Here is a 21,857-nt window from a genome sequence, read left to right on the forward strand (position 1 = left end):
GGTAGTCTGTAGGAAATGATATAGGAGATAGTGAAAGCTTTGTATTGAACAGCCACATCCGATTCAGCGGAGTCTGGTGCAGCTATAATAACAACACAGACAGGATAGCTGTACTTTGCACAGTCGCTCCTTAATCAAGAGAATATTTATACCTCAAACCTGCCAGCCCGCTTTGACATGTGGTGTTAAAAAAGAAAAGACAGCACATCATAGCTCGGCGTACCCCGACTCTCGTAAATTATTAATATTTTCCCTTGCACTGTCACCTATCTTTGCACCATCCTTCTCCTTTTTTGAAATGCAAGAGTAGTCATCCTGCGGCGTGGCGAGTCATGTTAGCGGCTCTCATTTCAATATCTGAAGTGAAAGGTCGGGATGATATATTCCGTCCTGCCGCGGTGACAGTGACTTACATGCTACCGGTTCAAGACGGTTCACTTTTACGAGGCCCACCCAGCCTGTCGAGCAAACTGATAATGAATCAATCTGTGTGAAACATTTATGGGTGCCCCCCCCTTGTCATCCCCCCCCTCTTTGCGTGAGGCCAATTAGAGCATCCTCGGTGGCCCCTGCTGTCTGTGTCAGGGAAGCCCCTCGCATTGTCATATCAATATTCCTCTGTTGATCTCCAGCTGAGGCGAGTCCGGCTGCTCTTTCCACACATGCTAATTTGCATTCGCCAGCATGTGTGGGAGATGGCATGCTGGCTGTGCCTCTCCTTCTTCTTGTTCCCAAACCTACTGTTGCCTCCCTCTCTCTCTCTCTGTCTTTTTCTACTTATTTTTTTTTTTTCAAGAGGGAAAGGTTTCTTGATTCCTGGCATGCCAGAGAAGGGTCCTCTGAGGATTACATTGGCTAAGCCCTTATCACTCCAGGAAATTCACTGCCTGCTTAAAAAAGTGGTAGGAGTAGAAAATCAAGGGGAAGTGTTATTCTTTTTAAGTTTCTCCCTATTCCCATGGAAAGTTATTACGGGTTTGAAGAAAAGTCCTTTTTTTGGCACTCAAGTTTTCTCGCAACTGCATTTCATATTTCACCCTTCTCTCTCTCTCTCTCTTTTTTTTTTTTTTTTTTCCAGGCGGCTGGTGGAATTTTAGAAGTGGAAAATGTGAAGGCAGGTGCTTGAGAGAGAGAGGGAGAGAAAGAGGGGAGGGGGAGGCTTAGGGAGGGCTGTGCTCACTGGGAAGCGATGTTAAACATCCAGGGGAAATGTTTGTTATTCTAATGGGATACCACCATGGTAACAGCTTTTTAGAGACTCCCAAGGCTTTGTGTTGGAGTATATGCACGCTTTCATCAATCTCGCCCTAATTTCTTTGGGGGATTAGCAAATATAATCAGGCCTTTTCTCCAAGTCGTCACCTGCTTATCGACATGAATATTGTGGGGAAATTTAGCAGAACACAAGCCCTGCTGGATGTGGGGAAAGCAATACACGGGCCATTAATACAAATCACAAATTGAAGTGAGTCACTAAATGGATTGAAAAGTCATTAGTATTTCTTTCTGTTGAATAAAATCCCAGACAGAACAGCAACACTTGCTGTCTCAGAAAGAACCGTGCACTTGCTCCTGTTTCATCTCCAAGTTAAACATGTATCAAACAGAGGTAATGAATTATGTTATTTCAGATTTAATACCTTTAACATGGGGTTTTAAAGGCAGTGGAGTGAACTCATTTACAAGCCGTGGTAAAAAAGGAAACCTCGCTTGATGAGGAGCCTCCGTGTTTAAAAGGCTCCAATAACTCGTAAGCCCCCCTCTCCGTTTTTTTTTTTTTTTTTTACACCTTCTTTCTCTCCCTCTGCAGATTTCCTTAAGTGGCTTATGTGAATTGCAATTGCCACATTGAATCCCGGAGTACACAGAATACATTTCTTCCCGGCCGTGACCAGCTAACAGCGCGTTGAACTTGTGCGTGTGGTGATGGAGAGCTTTCACACACAGCTCTGCAGCGCCGTGGGAGTATAGCCTGACCTAAAGCTAAGCCCCCAGCCAGAACAGCCTTCCATCAAACTCACAACACTGCTCTCTTATCTACTGGCATTTCTGTCTGATACAAATAGCCAAGACGTGATATAGTTGGCTACATGTCATATCTGGCATTGTACTACGCTCTATCTGCTCCCCCCTCTCTGTGAAATATAATGCTTTTAACTCACCAGCTTTTTGCCTCGGCTATTTTTTCCATCTGTAGCAAAGACAGAGACCAGTGTGTTTGCTCGTCTTGGCCAAAGGCCAAAGGCTCTTTCTGATATAATCCCCACCATCGATCAGACTTTGTTTACTCTAACATGGTTTCTCTTCCCTGCAGCAATTAGAAGGCAACCTTCCACCTCCTGCTCCTCAGACCAGCTTTATACGTTTATTTTTCCCCCCTAAGTGCTAATTTTTCATGTTGCGGCTAAGCTCTAAGAAGTGTGGGTGTATATTAAGTAATGGATCCTCCTCAACCAGACTGACATGTTGGGTACCAAATTTTCTGCTAATGTTCCTTTGTCTTTGAAGAGGAAAATCCTCCTGTACAATCTGTATTATTTAGGAATGATTCACACGTTTCCTCTGTCGCACTCCACATCCTGTGTGTTTCATTTAGGCGGCTCCACTTAAAAAATCTCGAGCGCTTTGAAATGTTAGATAAATGGATGTGGCTGCAGAAGCTGAGGGTGACTCTCCTGTCCGTCTGAGAGGCTCTCCTCATAATAAATCAGGCGGCAGAGTGACTGGACGTCTCTGCGGTCTCACCTAAAGAGGTTTGTAATCCGCGCAGAGAAGGGGACCGGTTAGCTTTGTTGGTTATATTAGGATCAAAAACAAAGTTATGGCTGGTTGAGGATGTTGGTTTAGTGCTCAAATAGTTCGCAGTACTCTGATGGAGATGAAAGTCCAAATATTTCAGGAAAGTTTCAGGAAATATTAAAGCAAATATGCAAAAAGTGCAGTGGAAACAACCAGGCATGTGACTTATTGAGTTTTCTTTGGCTGGTTTGATGTGTAAATTTGTGCTAAATGTGGGTAAAAACTGAACTGTAGAGTTTCACATTAAGGTCCTGAGGTACTAAGTGTTGGTTTTCAGGTAACAAGGCCCTTTTAAGTCTTATAAGCAAAGCATCATTAACATATGTATTGTTGGATTACAAGACATTCATCAGCGATTCAAAGGCCCTTTTTAGACACTTTATAGAGTGCTTAAAATGTTAATAAAAAGTCTTGCAATTTTGTTATTATTTTCTTAATTATTATGAAGCAGTGGTTGAAAGATTATAGTTATGAAACATTTATGTAAATAAAGGATTTAGTACCTAATTGAGGCTTGCGTTATAGCTGCTAAAGGCTTAGTTAAACTATAAGTGCATAGTTAAAGGGATATTTCGTTTTTTTTTTAAATTGGGCTTGTATGAGGCACTTATCAATAGTAAGTGTACTACGTACAGTAGATTACAGCCAGCACAGCCCCTGTTAGGAGAAGCCAGCCGGAGTTCTTTATGGAAGCTGAGCTAAGCACCGCTGCAGACAGGGCCACGAGAGCCACGTATTTTAGCCACTTAAAAGAGTCCGACATATAAACAAACATTTCAGCTTAAATGTACGCTGTATGTTCGTTCAGACAGCCCCTTCCCTCGGCACTATGTCTCCCTGTACACACACTTCAAAAAATCCAAACTATCCCTTTAACAGCTACTAACTGCATCATAAGGAATCTCTTAGTAAAGCAACAAAAAAAGCTTCTTGTAGGTAAGTCAGTTAAATCCATTGGTATTATAACCTATAAACAGAAACTCATAAAGATTTTATTAACATTATTAAGCATCTAATCTGTTAACAAGTTGTCAGTGCTTATAAATGTCTTCAATAAACATGTTTATGATGCTATTATTTACACTTATTAATACATAAAAGCATTTATAAGAAACTGTAACCAATTATAAGGAGTTATATGACCTTATTAACGCTTAACTAATGCTTTGGAGGTTATTCCAAAGTATGATTTAAAGCTTTTAGTGTCGAGTTTGCTGCGCTATGAACTAACCAAGGCAGGTTTCAGTAACATAAGTTAATTTGAATCATCTTAGACACAAAAAACTGTGTGGCTAGATTCAACTAGAGGTGAGCAACTGAAATATGCTCTATTGAAATTTTGATGAACAGGCCCTTTAATTACTTCAATAACGTATGCGAAATGTGAGGGAATTGCTTGAAATAAATAAAAAGGTTGATTATATTGGAAGAACTTTTGACATCATTAAATAGTATTAACATTACAGTTGTTTGGGAGCAACAATGGCGTACAAACATGCTACAAAATGCAAAGAAGAGTCTGTGGGGACAGGGCAGCCTCATTTTAGTCTTAGTTTTGGTTAAACTGTCTAATTTGTGTCTTAGTTCTGTCCTTCTGTGAGGCAATATTAACCACCTCGCAGCTAATAAGTCCTCCAGTCAGAATTATCGAAGGCTAGTGGCGTGCTTATGCCTCTGACAAATTTAATTTAACATCTAACACGTTGCTTCACCCTGTTACTTGTGCTTTGGCAGACAAACCCGGACGCCTACAAGCAGCATCTGAATTTTTTGATTTTCAGGTTTTGTTTGATGCTTAAGAAAGACTCATATATTTTCTCTGCTGTGATTAAATCCCTCTCAGCCTGTGATGCTCCTCTGAAGTGTGAGACTTTCTTGGTACACTACCGAGCTAATATTGAGAGGTTTGAAGGATGGAAACAGTCTGTTTAGCCCATTGGAGAGCAATAACTTTCACAATAACTCACCGTACAGGAACAGAAGCCGACTTTTAATGTTATCTCACTTTAGAAAACTGATGTGTTTTCCTGCTTTGACAGGACTAGTAAACCCCTCTTCTTTGCATGTTTACATCCTCTCTGTACACTAAATATATTCCTCCCTCTCGGCCTGACTGAAAACAAAGACAATCCAAGTTGACATCATCACGGCACTGGGAAGATAAAAACATGTGGAGTGAATAAACAAGCTCTAAAGTTTCCTGGCCTTGACAGGATTTCTGAGCAGTTGTCATTTTCTATAGCCGTGTCAGTTTTTGCATAATTCCACGCTGCATTGGCCCGGCTTGATTTGATTTAGGACCCTCCACTTTCAAGGAAATTGGGCTTAAGGTATGAAAGTTCACACTTCTCGCCTGCAGGCAATTGATTTTTTCTCTGCTTGATTTTAGTGCTGTGGCGATGTTAGCAGTGAGTGTTAGCACCGTGTCGTGTCACTGAGGTCCACAGACGCTGAGACCTTAGTTTGAGCTCAGAGGGGTTTATTTTTTTGAAGTTAGCAGGTGCAAAAGTAAAATGTGTTGAACTAGCTCTAAACAAGTAAGTTTACAGTTTGCTACTTATGAAGAAAAAAATGCTAAAGATTCACTTTAAAGCTCCTGTGAGGAGTTTTTTTGCTGGTTATGAAACGGACTGTAATGAATTCTCATTACTCTATATGACCTACAAAAGCAAACCAGACCATCAGTGACAAGATTGATTATTTCTATATAGTTATTTTTCTGTCTGAAACTGCTGGCGGGGAGGGGGTAGGTGTCAGACGAAGTGATTAACTGCACGCTGCCTTTGTTTACATTTTCCAGCACAAAAATGTAAAGTGAGTGATACATATGACTGTTAAAGAAAGCAGGATTTTTTTGTTAAAAAACACCACTTCAGCAAAGAGATAAGAGGTATGGCTTTGTCCACAGGGGGCGCCAAAATCAACACAAACCCAAAGTTCCTCACAGGAGCTTTAAAATATCATATGAAGTCAACTAGAAACTATACATCAAAATGTTTGATATTAATTGGAAGTTGTAATATTTCTTTATTAAATAAACCAAGAAAGACACATTTTTCAAGAGGTTTCTGGCCAAAGTCGATAGTCTGCTAAAAAATCTCCAATGGGACCACATTTAAAGGGCAACACCACCGATTTTACTCGCAAAGGTCAGTTTATTAGTAATAAGAAATATTACTAGAATATTGGCTACGTGGTTCAGGGGAAGCTTTTCAAAGGTTCAGTTAATAAACTTTAATGATGTCATCAGGGATTAATTTCTCAGTTTGGGATTTGCGACTACAAATAAACTGAGAGCCATATTGGAAAGTCATGGTCATTGACCAAGCATGCATAGTTTAATGGAAGTGTACCACCTAGGACTCTTTTAGCTTAATCCTCGCCGGGTATTACCAAGTCTCTAACTGCTCACTTTTTACTTTCAGTTTCCCACTACCTAATCAATAAGATCCGATCAAAATGCCTCTGGACGCTGCAACCAATCAGAGCAACAAAACGCGGCTGCTAGGCTAGCTAGCTAGCTCCAAGAGCCAGTTCATTTGGCTTCAATTTTAACGTAATACATAATAGGACATGAGGAGGAGGACACAGTAGTTTTTGGCCAACAGTTACCATTTGTACTTAACGTGAACTAAAATCTATTTTGTCTAATACCAACACGATAACTTGCCACGTCAACGGCAGCCATCTTGGTTTTTACCAAAATGCCTCAGTGGCCCTCCCCTGACAGTTAGGCATCTTATTTAACCCCGCCCCATGTTTGATAAACCTTTGTGATTAGCTCGACGTGAATCAGGCCTACTGGAAGTCTGTCTGAACATGAGGGGGACCAGATACAAATAAACCCGAGCCTGCAGGTTGTTCGGTTCTGTGGTTGACCCATTCTAGTGACTAAAGGTAAGGATACCTCGGCCTCTCCTGCTTTTAGTTTGGTAACACTTCCCTCTTGCGCGTCCCCAAACTTTTTGAAAGTGCGATACCAGAACGTGTTCATACATGTTTAGCAAAAGATTGCACTCTTAAATCTGCTGTAACATTTCACTCCACTCATTCCACATTCTAATTTGTCGATTAGGGAAAAGCTGTTGATAGCTGTTGGTGTTTTCAGCCGGGTGCCATGATATTACAGTTTCAATTAGATGATTTTTTTTTAACCGTCATGAATAATTAAAAGTACTCTTTCTGCCACGTGTTATCCTCCTTTTGCTGGTGCTGAGCGCACACAGTCAGAAGTTATTATTAGACTGAATTAAAGCGGCCCCGTGTCCTCGGCTCTGAGCAGTGGGCACCGAGCTCCTGCATTGAGTTTGACAGCCTTCACACAATATTGTGCAAGGGCGCTCCCTTAGCTTCTCATGCTGGTTAAATGTAATATGGCAGATGGATAGTATTTGCAGGGAGAGCGGGGGTCTCACCCTCCCTCTCACTCTTTTTTTTTTTTTTGCGCCGTCTCTTGCCAGTACCTCAGACATTTCAAGGGGGAGAAATATGTATCAAATTAACTCTTAGCAACAGGGCCTCCCAGCTCCCTGCCCTTGTCTTTTCAGCAATCAGAGCTTTGTTATTTTAGTCTTTCAACCAAAACCAAACTGGATTCAATGGCTTCAGCAATTACCTGTAATTTTCCAACCTGGTGCGCTAGCTTTCACCGGAGCGCCTGCGAACAGTGAAAGATTGTCTCCTCGGCTCCTCATTTTAGTGTTTGAGTTAAGTGCTGTAATTCATTTACATCCACAGAGTGGCACATTTGGAAATGTTCACTTCCCAGCAGCGGAGATTTGGTTTCTGTCCGCGCGCAACCTCCGTGTCACTGAAACTAGAAACCCCTCTTCAGTGTCGACACTTTGACACTGAACCTCTGCTTTATACATCTGACCCATATATTAATACGTCCTTTTCCAGCCAATACTGAAGAGACAGCTCTGCAGCCAAGACATCTGTTTTCACATCGCAGACTTTTATTCCATTTTTCCATCGACCCCCTTCGACAGACTCCCCTCTCAGTTCCCCATCCAGTTCTTCAATCGTGTAAGAAACAACAGGAGCTCAACTTGACTCCAAAAGTGGATCTGTGTGTTTTAGTGTGCGTCGGAGTGATGTTTCCCCTTCAGAGGTACTGAAGGAGAGAGAACTGCTCGCACTAAAATGCTAATTAAGTGCAGTGTGGCAGACAAGGACACTTGAGAGTGTATGCATTAGCGAATTTTAACTCCCTGCAAACCAAACAGTTTGTTCTGGGCTAATCTCCCAATGATGGAGGCAAGAACAACACAAGGAACCGGCGAGGGGAGAAATATAGACTAGCTTTGGAGCATTAAGAGAGAGAGAGGCATGGTTTTCTTTTTCATTACCAAGATAACACAGTTTTAGGAGAAGAAAGCCTCTCCTCTGGCATGGTTTTTTCTTTTTCGTTTCATCTCCTCGTGGAGGTAACATATGGTATCTGTAAGGGAGAGTCAGATTGCGCTATGCGGTGAATTATTTTGTGGATTAGTATTGGCATTTAAATGCTCTTGGCTCTAAATCTTGTCTGTTTTAGATCTTAAGTACATTCCTTGGCATCCCGCGCTCCCCGCTCAGGCTGGCCTCTTCCCCCAGCCAACACATTTTTTGAAACTGTGGAGCTTAACAGGAGAGCAAAAGGCAGCCATTTGAAAAGACCCCGGAGCTGATCTCAAATTACTTTTAGTGAGATACCGCTCAAATCAAACCAATTCTTCCAATGTTGTGATGCCAACAAACCCTTAACCTCAAAGTTCGGGTTAAAACCTTTTTTTTTTTTATCCGCTACTTTACAGAGCGGAGGCGTTTGAGGTTAATGTAATTACGGTCCCTGATGGTTGTACAAATTACAGGCTGGTAGTGTGACACAAGCTCCCCTCAAGTGCTCTGTGGTTGGCTGTAATGTCTTGTTTTATCCTCGCTCATTAAGACGACCTTGGCCAGGTATGTTTGGTTATTGCCGCGACCTTCCGACTGCATCTATATTTCACCGGAGAGACCTTCGCGACATCGGGGGAAAAATATCCGCCGGCTTTAAAATCGGGTGATATTTAAACCAGACAAAATGTTTAAGAAATAAATACTGCAGGAGTGCATAAGTGATGTCTATGCCCAGTTGTTAAATCCAGCGTTCGTGGCACATTTATGTCGCCCCAGAGATCCTCGCTGACATGATAGCCCCCGTTTCCTCATCTCCAAGCGGCCCTTAAAAAGCCCTCCCTTCTGTTTCCAGTACAGTTGGCCTCCCTCCAGCTCCCTCCAGAAGAAGTGGATGAATTCCTAGATGTCTGATAAGCTTCACTCGAACATGATTCTTAATGGAAGGGAAGAAGAAGAAGAAGAAGAGGCAGATGCTATCAGCGCGGCTGAATTGCCTCGCAGTCAGATCAAACATCTTAAAAGTGCCGGGAATGCTGAATCATGTCACGAGGTTGTTCCACATTTATCTCCCCTTTTTTTGCTCTAATTGAACTCCTTTCTAAATGAAACCAACTGGCCCTTTGAATGCAAACAAAACATCATTAGCATTGTGGAAGTCCCAGCTGCTTTGTAGCTCTTTCTCCACTCATTTTCCTTTTGAAATGAAAAGCCTTAAATGAGCTCTTTTCATCCTTATAATTTTTCCCTCCACTCAAGGCACTTTGTGACACCATTAATCGCTTACCTCGGTTTGTTTGTGCTCTTTCTTTCTCCTGTTTATCGAGCCGCAGACTGTGTCAGTCTGCGCCCCCCCTCTCCGCCCGCCCCTCGTCATGTGTGAAGGCCTTGTTTGTCCCTGCGTGTTTGTGTGTAAAACAGCAGGACCTTCAGGATCGGGGAGTAAAATATATCTCGCAACACTAGCGTAGCGTGCCAGAGGTGTCTTGATGGCGATGGAGTCATACTGAGCTAATGAAGCTCCAAACCACGGCTATCGATCCACCTCGCAATGGTGCTTTACAGAGATAACTGAGGAGGAGAGCAGTGTGTGGCCTCACACGCGCTCTGATCTGTGTGACATCTAATTCTGTGTAATGAACCCTGTGCACTAGAGAGCATGATGGGGGGCTGTCTATGGTAATGACAGGGATAGCAGGGCCGGGGCAGCTTTTGAAAAGCTTTGAAACACTGCTGGGGCTCGCCTGACAACAAGGAGTTTATCACGAGAACAAAACGCCTCGATAAAATTACTTGGAAAATGGTATGCTACATTTTGAAGCCTGTCTCTTTCCTTGCTGCAGTTCCCTCGCTAGTTTGTCGTCTTGCTTGTATATTTTATATCCATTTCTCCACTTTGTAATTCTGCTAATGCGACTTTTCTCTGCTCTCTCTCCATTGAATCAAGAAGGATGTGATGTAATGGCTCCATTTGGATACGAGACATACATTAGGCTGCAAAATAGCTAACTTTGTACCATAGCTATGATGTAGTTTGTAGGCTAATAGTGGCACTTTGCACTAAATGGGATCAAGGCACACAGTTAGAATAATGGCCTTTACTTTCAAAGCCAGTGTTTCTATTGGCCAGCAGAGGCCAAGAGGTGATCAAAGGATGGCTACGACCCATGAGTCTGCTCAAGCTATCTGAAGATGACTTCCTCGACTTCGTCAGTCGTGCTGGCTTTCGTTGAAGTGAATGGGATCGTTCAAATCAAAAGCAAATATGAACAGAAACTGGTGCATGTGTGACAGCAAAATCGGGTTGTAGTTGACTGGAAAAAACAGTGGGGGGAAAAATGCAAGAGGCTGCATTGGTAGAAGCAATAAATATACCACCAATACCAATAATATGAAGAAACATCAATTCACTTCGTCAGTAAGAGAATGGATTTTACTAATGGGGGAGGCTGTGGCTCAGTGGTAGAGTCGGTCGTCTTTCAATCGGAAGGTCGGAGGTTCGATGCCCAGCTCCGTCAGGCCAAGTGTCCTTGGGCAAGACACTGAACCCCAAATTGCTCCCGGTGGCTATGAATGTGGTATCTGATTGACAGTTGGGCACTTTACGTAGCAGCCTCTGCCATCAGTGTGTGAATGGGTGAATGTGATATGTAGTGTAAAAGCAGCTTTGAGTGTTCGCAAAGACTAGAAAATATATATATATAATATACTTTATAAGTACAGTCCATTTAATGGTGGAGATTAAATCGTGACAATCCATTGCTCTTCAATAATGACGTGACAAAACAGTGATGTTTGCATCTATGCTGCATTGCCAATTGTAGTTCTTGGCTAGACGGCCAGGTTCAACTTTACACTGCATTTGTTGAGCCAATACATTGAAATGAATGTATTAGCTGTGGTCAATTAAGCTGTACTAATATTGGTCTGAACCACTGACTGTATAAAAGAAGAGAATATAGCCATTGGGTTTACCCATTGGTTGAAACCTCAAGTTTAAAATTGTGGCCCTCGCCATCTTGGTTTGTTTTGGCCAGGAGTGACCACATGTGGGTGAGAGGAATGATACACTTGATTGGCAGGTCGCCGTTGTAGCAACTTTCAACCACATGGCAGCCACTACATTGAGCACACCCTGCCTTATAGTCGGATTTAGTAGACTTGAAACTAGCAATGAGAGCGTAAAGTCATCAACATAAACAGGAGAATTGTTTCTGAGGGTATTGGTTGATGCCCCATTCAGGCTTCTTTTTGCAATCTGTAGAGTCGCCCCCTGTTGGCCGATGGCAATTTCACATTGGCTTCACTTTTCATGCTTGAAGGCTACATCCACTACTTCTATAAAGTCCATCATCTATGGCCATTTGGGGACAATGCAACAAGATTTAAACACAATCCTGGTATATTATCCCACTGTTAAGAATCTTACGGCAAAGGTATCAACAAAATGACCTGTTTCCATATCCAGCAGACATGGAGCGACACAACTATTATTTGGCAAATGGAAGTCCAATATCCACTTCCCCACTACTCGTTGTTTGGTCTCACCAAGTCCTGGGGGAAATATCTGGCTCTTTAGCTGCTAAATGCTTCACTATGTTCTCCAGCTAGCACCTAACTGAGTCCGTCTGCTGTTTGGATGCTGAGCAGGTAGGGTACAGTGGGATTATCAGAGCTTTCTCACTGAAAACAGCTGCGTCCTCCGTCTGGAAAGAACTCTAATGAGAGCTTTGTGCTGTTAAACCGAATCAGTGAGATGGAGGATGCTGAAAATGCTACCTACAGGAGTACTATAGTTTTCTTCAGGCGACCCCTTTCACAGTATACATAGTCGTTGTATTTATAAGATGCTGATAAGATCAGCTTTAAGGAGGTCTTAAGACTGTAAAACCCTACTGAGGGAACGTGTGATTTCTGGCTGTATAAATAAACTTGATTAAGATCTTGGGATTTGATTGCAGTGGCCATAATTACACTTTTCACTGAAGTGGTGATGTTTTAAACTCCCTCAGTCATTCCTGAGTAATAGGAAGTGTCAAACAAAACCCTTCATGACACAGTACTTTGAACACTCCCCCTTATCCCTGCAGAATTAAAATAGACCTGGAAAAAAAAAAAAACCCTCTTCCCTTTCCATGACCACCTCTGCTGCTGGTGCAAATGAAAATGCCCTTCCCAAAATAGATCATTTTTACCCTTCAGATGTCCACTTTTATTTTAAGCCCGCTGACACCGTGCCATCCATCACACCCAGCCTTTCAGATGTGAGCAGCCTCGGGGAAAACACTGATACAATGCAGGGAAAGTGTGATAGCGTGCTGCTGCTGCTGTGTAGCCGAGACCTCTATGGTTAGATTACCACTAATTTCATCTCAGAGTAGCATTTAGACATTTTCTTTGTGTGAGTAAAGTGGAAGTCGTTCCTCTTTTTAGGGTAAACATTGAAAATGGATACCCTGCCTTTCCAACTCTTCCCTCAAATTACCACTCGACACGGCCAAACATCGCTCCGCATTATTGTCTGCCAGGAAAATGCATCTCTGAATGCTTTATTGAATGTTTTGGCTGGCTGGAAATTGTACCAAGTGTACCCAGCGCTTTGATCATCTTGACCTGGAAATGCGATAGTCACCCCACTTCACAGAACCCTCTGACACCTGGGAAACAGGATCTGGTATTCTTGATACGTGATCTGCACCGCAGCACTAAAGACTTAACTTCTCTTGTTTCGTAGGCTGCAGGGACCACTGATGGGAACTGGAATTTCACATGGCTCAGGCTCAGGCTTTTTTCCCCCCTCCTGACAGGCGACTGGAATAGTCCCAACATTTGGAGCTTGGTGGAAAAAGTGGCCTGTGTGATTTTTATGAACGAGATTCCTGCAGAATTACTTTGACTCCAAACACAGAGATGCACAAAGAGGTTTTAATTTGTAGAGGAGTTGTTTGTTATTGTTGGATTTAGGCATTTCTGGAATTGAGTTTAGTGATTGGATTCGTTTTCAAGGTGTCCTTAAGTGTGTTTTCGTGGTGGTTGCTCAACATCATGGATGCATGTTTTTCAAATAAAACCTCAAACTGTAGGAAAAACTCAGAGGCATTGTTTGCCACGGCAAATGCCATATATTTAGTGGATGTGACAGTTGTTAAGGCCATAGTTTTCTAACTAAATTTATGAGGAGATGAGATGCATCAAGATCTGGTGGGCTCAAAACCTTCCGGGAGAAACCCAGGTAGTTCCGTTTGGTTCGTTAGCAATACCAGTACCAGACATGCCTCTGATCACCTAAAATTTGTGATGTGTATAGGCGGTACACTAGCCTATGCACCAGTCCATCCATCCATCCATCCATCGATCCATCCAACCATCCATCCATCCATCCAGCCGGCCAGCCCACTTATCCTGTTTGGGGTCGTGGGGGAGCTGGATCCTATCCCAGCTGTCATTGGCCGAGAGGCGGGTTACACACTGGACTGATCACCAGTCAAGCACAGGGCTGACACGACAAAACAACCTTTCAAGCTCACTCTCACACCTGCAGGCAACTTGGAGTCACCACTGAACCTAGCGAGCGTGTCTTTGGACTGTGGAAGGAAACCGGAGTACCCGGAGGGAACCCACACATGCACAGGGAGAACATGCAAACTCCACACAGAAACAAACCAGGACTCGAACTAGGAACCTTCTCGCTCTGAGGCAACAGCGCTAACCAATGCTAACTTAGTTATTAGCCTTGAAAAAAAACTTGTTTCACCAGAAATCAATCGTTCCCCCAATGCTCGGAAACGGTAGCCTTCACAGCAAGTTGCGCCAAGCTGCTACCATGGATTTATAGGGCTGCCACTGGCAACTACTGTTTAAGAGCGGCGAAGGAAGAATTGACTTTCATTTGCACTAGAAAGTCCCAGCAGTTTTGCAACAATCATTACTGTACGCTTCTGTTTGGTGGTCGTTGCCACACAGATTTGGTATTATAGACCTACAGCTACGCATTCGAATCGCCTTCGTTCTCAATATTGGTTTGAGGTGTTCAGTGTTCACTGAGTTGCCCTTATGTCGCTTTCCAAGGATTAAAGATTGTGTCATTTTATTATGCACGTCTTTATCTAAATATATTTGTTCATTGTAGCATTTTGAAACAATCGTCACGGTTACCTTTTGCATTAGAAGCTTGGAAGTCCTTCAGATCAGTAAACAATGAATCAAAGTGGAGTTCAGAATGAACTGTGTATTAGGTCAGAATGCATCTGTAGTATCCATGGATATAATTCACTCAGAAATCAGTTTATGTATTTCACTTCTGAGCAGTTTAATGTGATGGCGCTGGCAGCTGCAGTGAGTGAGGTTGGAAGTAAATTACACAGAGCCAGTGTGTGATTAGAGAGGCCATGGCATGGCTTTTAAAGTTCACCTCCTCTCAGGATATTTGATCGAGCCGCCGGCCTTTGATCAGTGTTAACGTTACGGTAACCACGACAGTTTATTTTCAACCACCAAAAAAAAGACCATTTGTGTCAGAAAACAATCTCCCCTTCCTCTGACACGTTGGCACACCGCAAAAGAAAAATGTCAGGGTCAGTGATGGGCCATTAGCCCAGAGTGAGGAGCTTTTGTGCTCCCAGGTCCATTTAAAACACCTTTTAGTCCTCGACAGATGGTACCGTGACACAGCAGCCACAGGCGCTGACCTGGGCCTTAACTTTTAGACTTTCCCAAAAAACCACAGGACATGCAGCCCTGCAGAAAGTCCGCCCGGAGAGTGAATGACGCCATTAAAGTGTAATAAAGAATTCACCTGCTTAGAACGGTCCTATTGTAATACCTTGTACGTTTGATTGACTACAAAGTCACCCTCCATTCATTGGTATTATACCCTTTTCTTTTTCATAGAGGTCGCTCCTCTGTTGCTTCAAATGTCATAGTGCTTTAATGAGAACTGCACTGTAGCCCACAATGGAAGCTTTACAGGCAGATTAAATGTATCACTGTGCTGAAACTTTCCTTTCCCCTCTCCCCCCTTTGCCCCTATTGTGACACAGTGGTTTTACAGAGCAGCTTGTTGCTGAAAAACAAGGTTAAGAAGATCAGTATCAAAGGAGGAGTGTTTTTGTGTGGCTTGCAGGAGAGTCTCGCGTCAGGTTTCCACCTGAAACACAAAGGTGTTTTCTTACCTGATTTGTATTCATTCACACAATGAGTGGACCTGCCTCTCTTGTTTCCAAGTAAGGAGAGTCCAGACGAGACTTTTGTTTGCCCTATCATCGGATACGTGCATGTTGCTTCCTCCAGTACGAGCCTTGGAGCCCAGCCACAGGCTTTGTCCTGGATGGATTTTTTCCTGCCCTTTTTCCTCTGCTTTGTTGCTCTGTGTATGTTCTGAGAAACCATTTCAGATAAATGTTTCAGCACCACAGCTGCTTTTTTTCCCCCTCTTTTTGGCTCCTGTGTTATTTCAATAGAACCAACTTTTGTCACCCTAAAATTGCCTTGTTGGAATCCAGAACCCACAAATTAGCAGTTTCAAGTGTTTTAGTTATAGCAGCCTGTAGTTCAGTCTATTCTGGAACCAACGTTGTGCTGTCAAGATACAGATAAAGCTGCATGTACACTCCTACAGTAGAGATACATTTGATTGAGATGACTGCTGATCTGTTGAAAACTAAATCTAAGCAAATATTATTCTTGTTTTCAGGGTTTTTTCCTGACTGTGTCCCCGGAGTCCATCCTGAAGGTGGCGAAGCACGCTTCAGATAACAACAAAATCTTCTGCATGAACCTCTCAGCGCCGTTCATCAGCCAGTTCTTTAAAGAGCCCTTGATGCAGGTCATGCCTTATGTCGACATCTTGTTTGGCAACGAGACGGTAAGTGAAACGAGACATCTGTTCAGGCCTCTTTAGGCCAAAGACTCTGTTTTCCAACTCGTTGCATTGATTAATACAGGCTTCAATGTGCTTTTCGCATGTAGGCTTATGTTTGTCTCTACAAAGGATGTTATGTTTTCAGTTTTCAGTGTTTGTTTTGTATTAAGATTTCTAAAAAACATGTTGGATTAAACGTTAAGCCATGAGCCATGAAACCAAACCAGTAAATTCTGCTATAAAATATTTACAACATAATAAATTTGACCATATAAAAGGAGTTTATAATTCCATCGTTAGCCATGCTGGCAGTGTGTCACAGGCAGTGTTAGCCTTATCGTCGGTAGGTCTGCCCACTAATTTGGTCCAACAAGCTAAACTAAGATTGTAATTATGGTCAATTATACCTGCTAGCCTGCTCAGCATGTAAGTGTTGTAGCTATTAGCATTTAGCTAAAAGCACTAAACCCTTTGAGCTACTAGCATGGCTGTAGACTTACCGTAAAATCCAGAATATAAGTTGCAATGGAATATAAGGTGCAGTCTGTTTAGGGGGGTATCCCAGAGGGGAAAAAGGTTTTCTAAAGCTTTTTATTATAAAAAAAAAACGTTATTTTCATTTGCAACACATTCAAAACACAAATTATAGCCTACCATCTGTTTTCACCATGTTGAGTTTGCTATCCCGCTAGCAAGCGGTGCAGTAGTTGAGATCAGCCAACGGTAACGTTGATTGTTAAGAGGGTGGCGGCTGCCCTGGCCCTCATGACGGCACATATCCATGAGGAAGCTTTAGCTATAAATACCGTAATACATTAAAATACCTCTCTGCATTTTATACTGGCATATTGGTCGCACTGGTATGTAGGACACAGGCATTTTTTTAGATGAAAAAAAAATGTTTTAAAGTGCCCCCTTCCATACAAGCACGGTTATAAAAAAAATCCCTGTCCAAACGAAAATGCAAAAACACAACAGAAACGCTGTCATGAAAATGCCACACCAACAGGTGGCGATATAACCCCTCTGTTCCTCAATATAGTAGACGAGTAACTGTACATATATGTGTAAACATGTAAGAAGTCCTGTTAAGCATTACTGTTTTTGTCACGTCCGTCATTTTGCTAGGAATGTCGCCTCATTTGTGACGCCTCACTAAGGAGATAACGGCACACAGCCTGACGTCACAAGCCAAAAATGCTAGTTTACCCCGTCTACACACCGTTTTCAGTGACCTAAAACGGAAACAATCAAAACGCAGAGTAAAATATATGTTTTGAAAAATACCCGTGTCGTGTGGACATTGAATTTTACGGTACATGTTGTAACTGTTAGCATGCAAAAAGCCCTACAGCCTCTGAGCTGCTAGCATGGCTGTAGCCTTAGTTCTGTTGTTAATTACTCCTCATACAAATTACAACCGACCTTTACCAGATTTAGAACACACATTAAAGAGCCTGAAAGAGCATTGTTTGTTGGTATGTTATACCTTTTAGCTATAATTTTCCCAAATTCTTTTAGATGTGGCCAAGCTGATGCAAAATAAGTGTGTTTTGAACGTGAGCCTTGAAATATTTTGGGTTTTCTCCGAAACGCTCGACTCTGCCAACAGTTAATTAGCATTGAAGGTGTTTGTGTAAGTGATGCAGTGCCCAGAGCTAGATCCAGATTAGTTACCTCTGAATGTTCTCCATTATTGATGCCATAAATTCAAAGGATTTTATCAGTCTTGGTGGAGGTACACTATGTGTCCTCTGAGTGCTTCCTAGTTTAACACTACATCCTCTCACCTTGAGCGAAATCAAAATGCCATGTCCACTGTTTCATCCCACTCTTCGCTCTCATTTCTCCTCACTACCCATTTAACATCCCACTCATCACTGTCCCATAAAGAGATGAATAGGAATTAGCCCAGTAATCATTCATCTCAATCGCGTCACCATTTCATGCCGCTTGATCCATTGATTTTTCTCGCCTCTGTGGAAAGCGAGTAGCCGCTTGGAGGTCAAGCTGTGGTCACAGACCGTGGCGCTGCTGGGAAGTATCCTCTAACAGGCCAGCTGAGCTTGACTCGGAGGCAGCGCTTGGACAAACCGGGGGGGAGGAGGAGAGCGGATGATGATCGGACCGAGCTCGCCTCCCTGCTGCTAAAGCTACTAAACAGAGCCCTGTCTTGGGGTTGGAGATGGAGTCCGCAGACGGGGACACAACTGGAAGAAACTGCTCAGCATTTGAGGATTTATTGCCGTTGCTGACTTCAGCTTTTTTCCTCTTTTCTTTCCTCTCCCGACATAAAACCTCCCTTTTACATATGCACCCATCTCTCTCTCTCTCTTACTCCCTAATTGCTGTGAGGAACGATTCTGTCTCCTAAACCACTGCGTACATTTTGCAAGCGTTATGTATTTTCGAGTGGGTGGTACTGTAACTGTTTGCTTAAGAAGTTTGCTCACACCTCCAGTCATTACAGTTTAATGACTCCGGATAATTGCAATGTATGTTTGTTGAAGGAGATTATCTTCGGCGGCTCTGTCAGGGCTTGCTCTCCGGAATTGAACCCCGCCAAAATAAGAGATTCAGTGGGAAACAGAGCAGATATTCACTCCTCAGCCACCTCAAGCAGTGAGGTCTTCTAGGGTCTATATAGGACTAATGCCTGTCCAGAGTGTTTTGACTCCTTTTGGCCTTCCTCTGTGTTGACTGCTGGGAGGAGGGAGCGGGGAATGACTGCTCATACAGTCAAACCCCTAGACCTCCCATTGTGCACAAGCCAGACAAGGTTGGCGGTCATGCAGCGGTGCATGGTGAGTGACAGGCAACAGGGCTGCCTTTCGCCTACGCTCGCCCATCCAGCCCCCCCCCTCAGCCGTCCTCTCACCCCAACTTCCATCCCCCCAAAGTGATGGATCAGCCTCCGCCCGCCGTGCTTTCATAACAAGTCAGTGACAGTCAGGATCATGCAGACTGACTCCTATAGCCTCGCAGAAAGAGCCATAAGGGAAGGCTAATGTGTCTGCCTGTCTCTGCCTCCCTCTCCCACACTCACTGAGTCACGATACAGAGCCGCACACACTCGGGGAAATATGTTTTAAAGCAGCTCTCATGCTTTTAAAGTGACTAACACTAATTTTGGGCAAGATTGAAGTGTTTGAGAATGGATTGCCGCGTCATTTGTCATGACTGGGATCTTATTTCAGGCGGATCTTAATTCCCTTTTGATCGCTTTAAACTACAAAACAGTCGTGCAACACCACAGACTCAGAAAAATGTCAATAGCCTCTCTTTCTTCCCTTGTTTTCGCCGGCTTCTGATGTTGAAATGTGTCTGTGTTTCTGACTCCCCTTTCGCTGCTGTAACTCGATCCTGCTGGTACTTGTTTGAAACCTGGCATCTGCAGGCCCTCCCCGGCCTATCGGCAGCCTCGTACTTATATAACAGTCTCCCATCCATCCTGTAATTACTGCCTTTTTGGGGCATAGTGTAGTGTCTGTTCCTTCGCCGGTGGATGGGGGGGTGGAGAGGGTATAACGACAGCGCTTCTTCGTTTGCTGAGGCCTCTGAGATGGAGACGCGCAGACATCAGACGCTACTTCACTTAATTGGCAAACATGTCGTGTGATAACCTGGGAACAGCGCAGGCCTTAATTGAGTCCTCCTGCGCTGTCCTCCTCTGACTACCTGACATGGAACCCAGGGCATTACATTTCCTTCCATTTAATGGCTGCAGTTAATTAGGCCCGAATGAGGGAATCATTACCGCTGGAAAAACCACATGCCGGTGGATTTCGCCGATAAAATTAGCCACAATTTGCTTTTGCTATTTGAGCATAAGAGATAAAAACCGCACAATGGAGGGAAAGGATTGGACCATTACTGGCGGATTTGTATTGTGGAGCATTAGACATATCATAGACAAATGGAACGATTAATCAAGGCTGAATTAATCACCCTGACTGATGTTTTTTTAAAGCCAGGATTCACGGCGTTCTCAATTTAGATCGCTTCTTTATCTGTACAAATGTGCTTCCTTAATAAAACGCTACAGCAGATGAGAAGCTTAGTATTTTTTTTTTGCCCCCAACAACCTTCTTGTGTTGCCATTAACATCATAAACCACCCCCATGCAGCAGCTCGTCATGCCTCCCCTTCCTGTCCGATGCAGCTCCACGCTCCAGAGGGAGCTTATTTTTTTTTTTATAGGTCCCAGCCCCGTCTTTGCAACGAGAGACATCCATTGTAATTGAATACTCAATAGGTGAGCCATTTAACAAAAGTGGAAATGGCATTCGGCTGTGTATTAATGTGCTTTGCCGAGGCGAAAGGAGCCATCATCATTTCAATGTTCAAGCTGTTTTAAAAGAGCATTTAGGCCGCCGTCTCTCCGGGCCATGAGAGCAAAATGACACGGATTTCTTCCTCCTCTGTACTTTGTGTGAATGTTCCTCCTCGCCTAATATTTTGTATGGTTATCTCGCTTATTTTCCCCCCCATCCATCCCTCAGCACCTCTGCCTGATCTAGGTGGAGGGATACAAGCAGCTCTACAGAAGGTTACTGTCATGAAAAGCCCCTCAGGCGTTTTGGCTCTCAGCCCTATTTTTCTCCATCTGCATGCAGTGTGTGTGGGGCGGCGGGGGCTCTAATGATTTTTCCAGGACAGGCTGAAGTGGGTGTGCAAGTATATATATATGTCTGTGTGTGTTTGGCGGATGGAAAAAAAAAAACATCCAGGAAGAGATACACGGGCAATATGGCGTCATTTCTTACCATCTCTCCAGATTCGTCATGTGGCTTTGTTTGTTTGAAAGACTGCTTGGAAGCGTTATCTCTGTGGCGAGGCCCGTGGCTGTTTATCGCCTCCGTGACGTGTGCGTTACCGGCGAAGTGCGTGCTCTCTGCTGTCAGTATGTGTGCATGATGGCAGGTTCACCAAAGGCCCCTTAGGGTATGAGGGGTGTTCTCGCAGAATTGGAGCAAGAATTTCCCCTTGACAGCTCACCCACAGCGGACTGGAGATGTACTTCTCGGGGAAAATATCCCGTCTCACCGCCTAAAACAAAGAGATGTGCGAGCCAGATTAGCGTATTACCGAAACAGCTTTTCCTTTTAGGCTCTTCTCTCTCTCCTCCTGTCAGAGCTGTCTGCAGAGAACGGCGAAGAACATGAGACATTAACCTCCGTGTGTTTATTCACAAGGCCCCACAGGCCAACTGGGAGGATGAACACAGAAGCATCTCTGAAGCTAGCGAAGCGGAACAATCACAATGTGTCATAGGAGGAAAAGACATGCAGTATTAGCTGCTGCTCTCCTTTGTGTCTTTCACAACTGAATTTTAATTGAATGTGCTATTTCTGTGATGAGTCACATGCCTTCCGTTCAGTGCCAGAGTACACTGACCTTCAGTGTGACGTACAGTCAGTGAGTTGTGTGATGAGTCATATTGCACATTAGCTCTGATGATGTGCTAAATGCAAAAAGATGTCGTCTTTTATTTTGGTTTAATTAATTTTTTGCTGAATACATCAGTGTTTCCCTACGATGCAAGATGCTTAAAAAAACACTAAAGATAAGAAAAACAGGACACGTCTATTTTCTCTTTTTTCTAATACATCATGAGTCAAACTGCTCTGAATTCACAGGCATGACCTACGACAAGGTTTCCAAGATTGTCTTGATGTTCTTGCTTTAATTACATACGTGACTCCCAGTTTATCATGACGCATCAGGTCAAAGGTCACACACATACCTCATAACACCTTTGACGGCACTCTGTTCATCTCCATCCATCTATTTTACCGATGAGTGCATAAAAATCCCA

The 21,857-nt window shown here is 43.3% G+C and overlaps 1 protein-coding gene across 2 annotated transcripts in view; it reads left to right on the plus strand.

Moving 5' to 3' along the window:
* Positions 1-21,857, plus strand: part of LOC138593444 (adenosine kinase-like) — a 122,928-nt gene that overhangs the window by 69,450 nt on the left and 31,621 nt on the right. For both annotated transcript variants that reach the window (XM_069664452.1, XM_069664453.1), the window contains exon 7: positions 15,872-16,042. In XM_069664452.1, the coding sequence (XP_069520553.1) occupies positions 15,872-16,042 (171 nt within the window). The remainder of the gene's footprint in view (positions 1-15,871; positions 16,043-21,857) is intronic.

This window comes from Semicossyphus pulcher, unplaced genomic scaffold, assembly GCF_022749685.1.
Source record: "Semicossyphus pulcher isolate SPU_LCO1_2020_fin unplaced genomic scaffold, fSemPul1.0.p SCAF_16, whole genome shotgun sequence".
Lineage (NCBI taxonomy): Eukaryota > Metazoa > Chordata > Actinopteri > Labriformes > Labridae > Semicossyphus > Semicossyphus pulcher.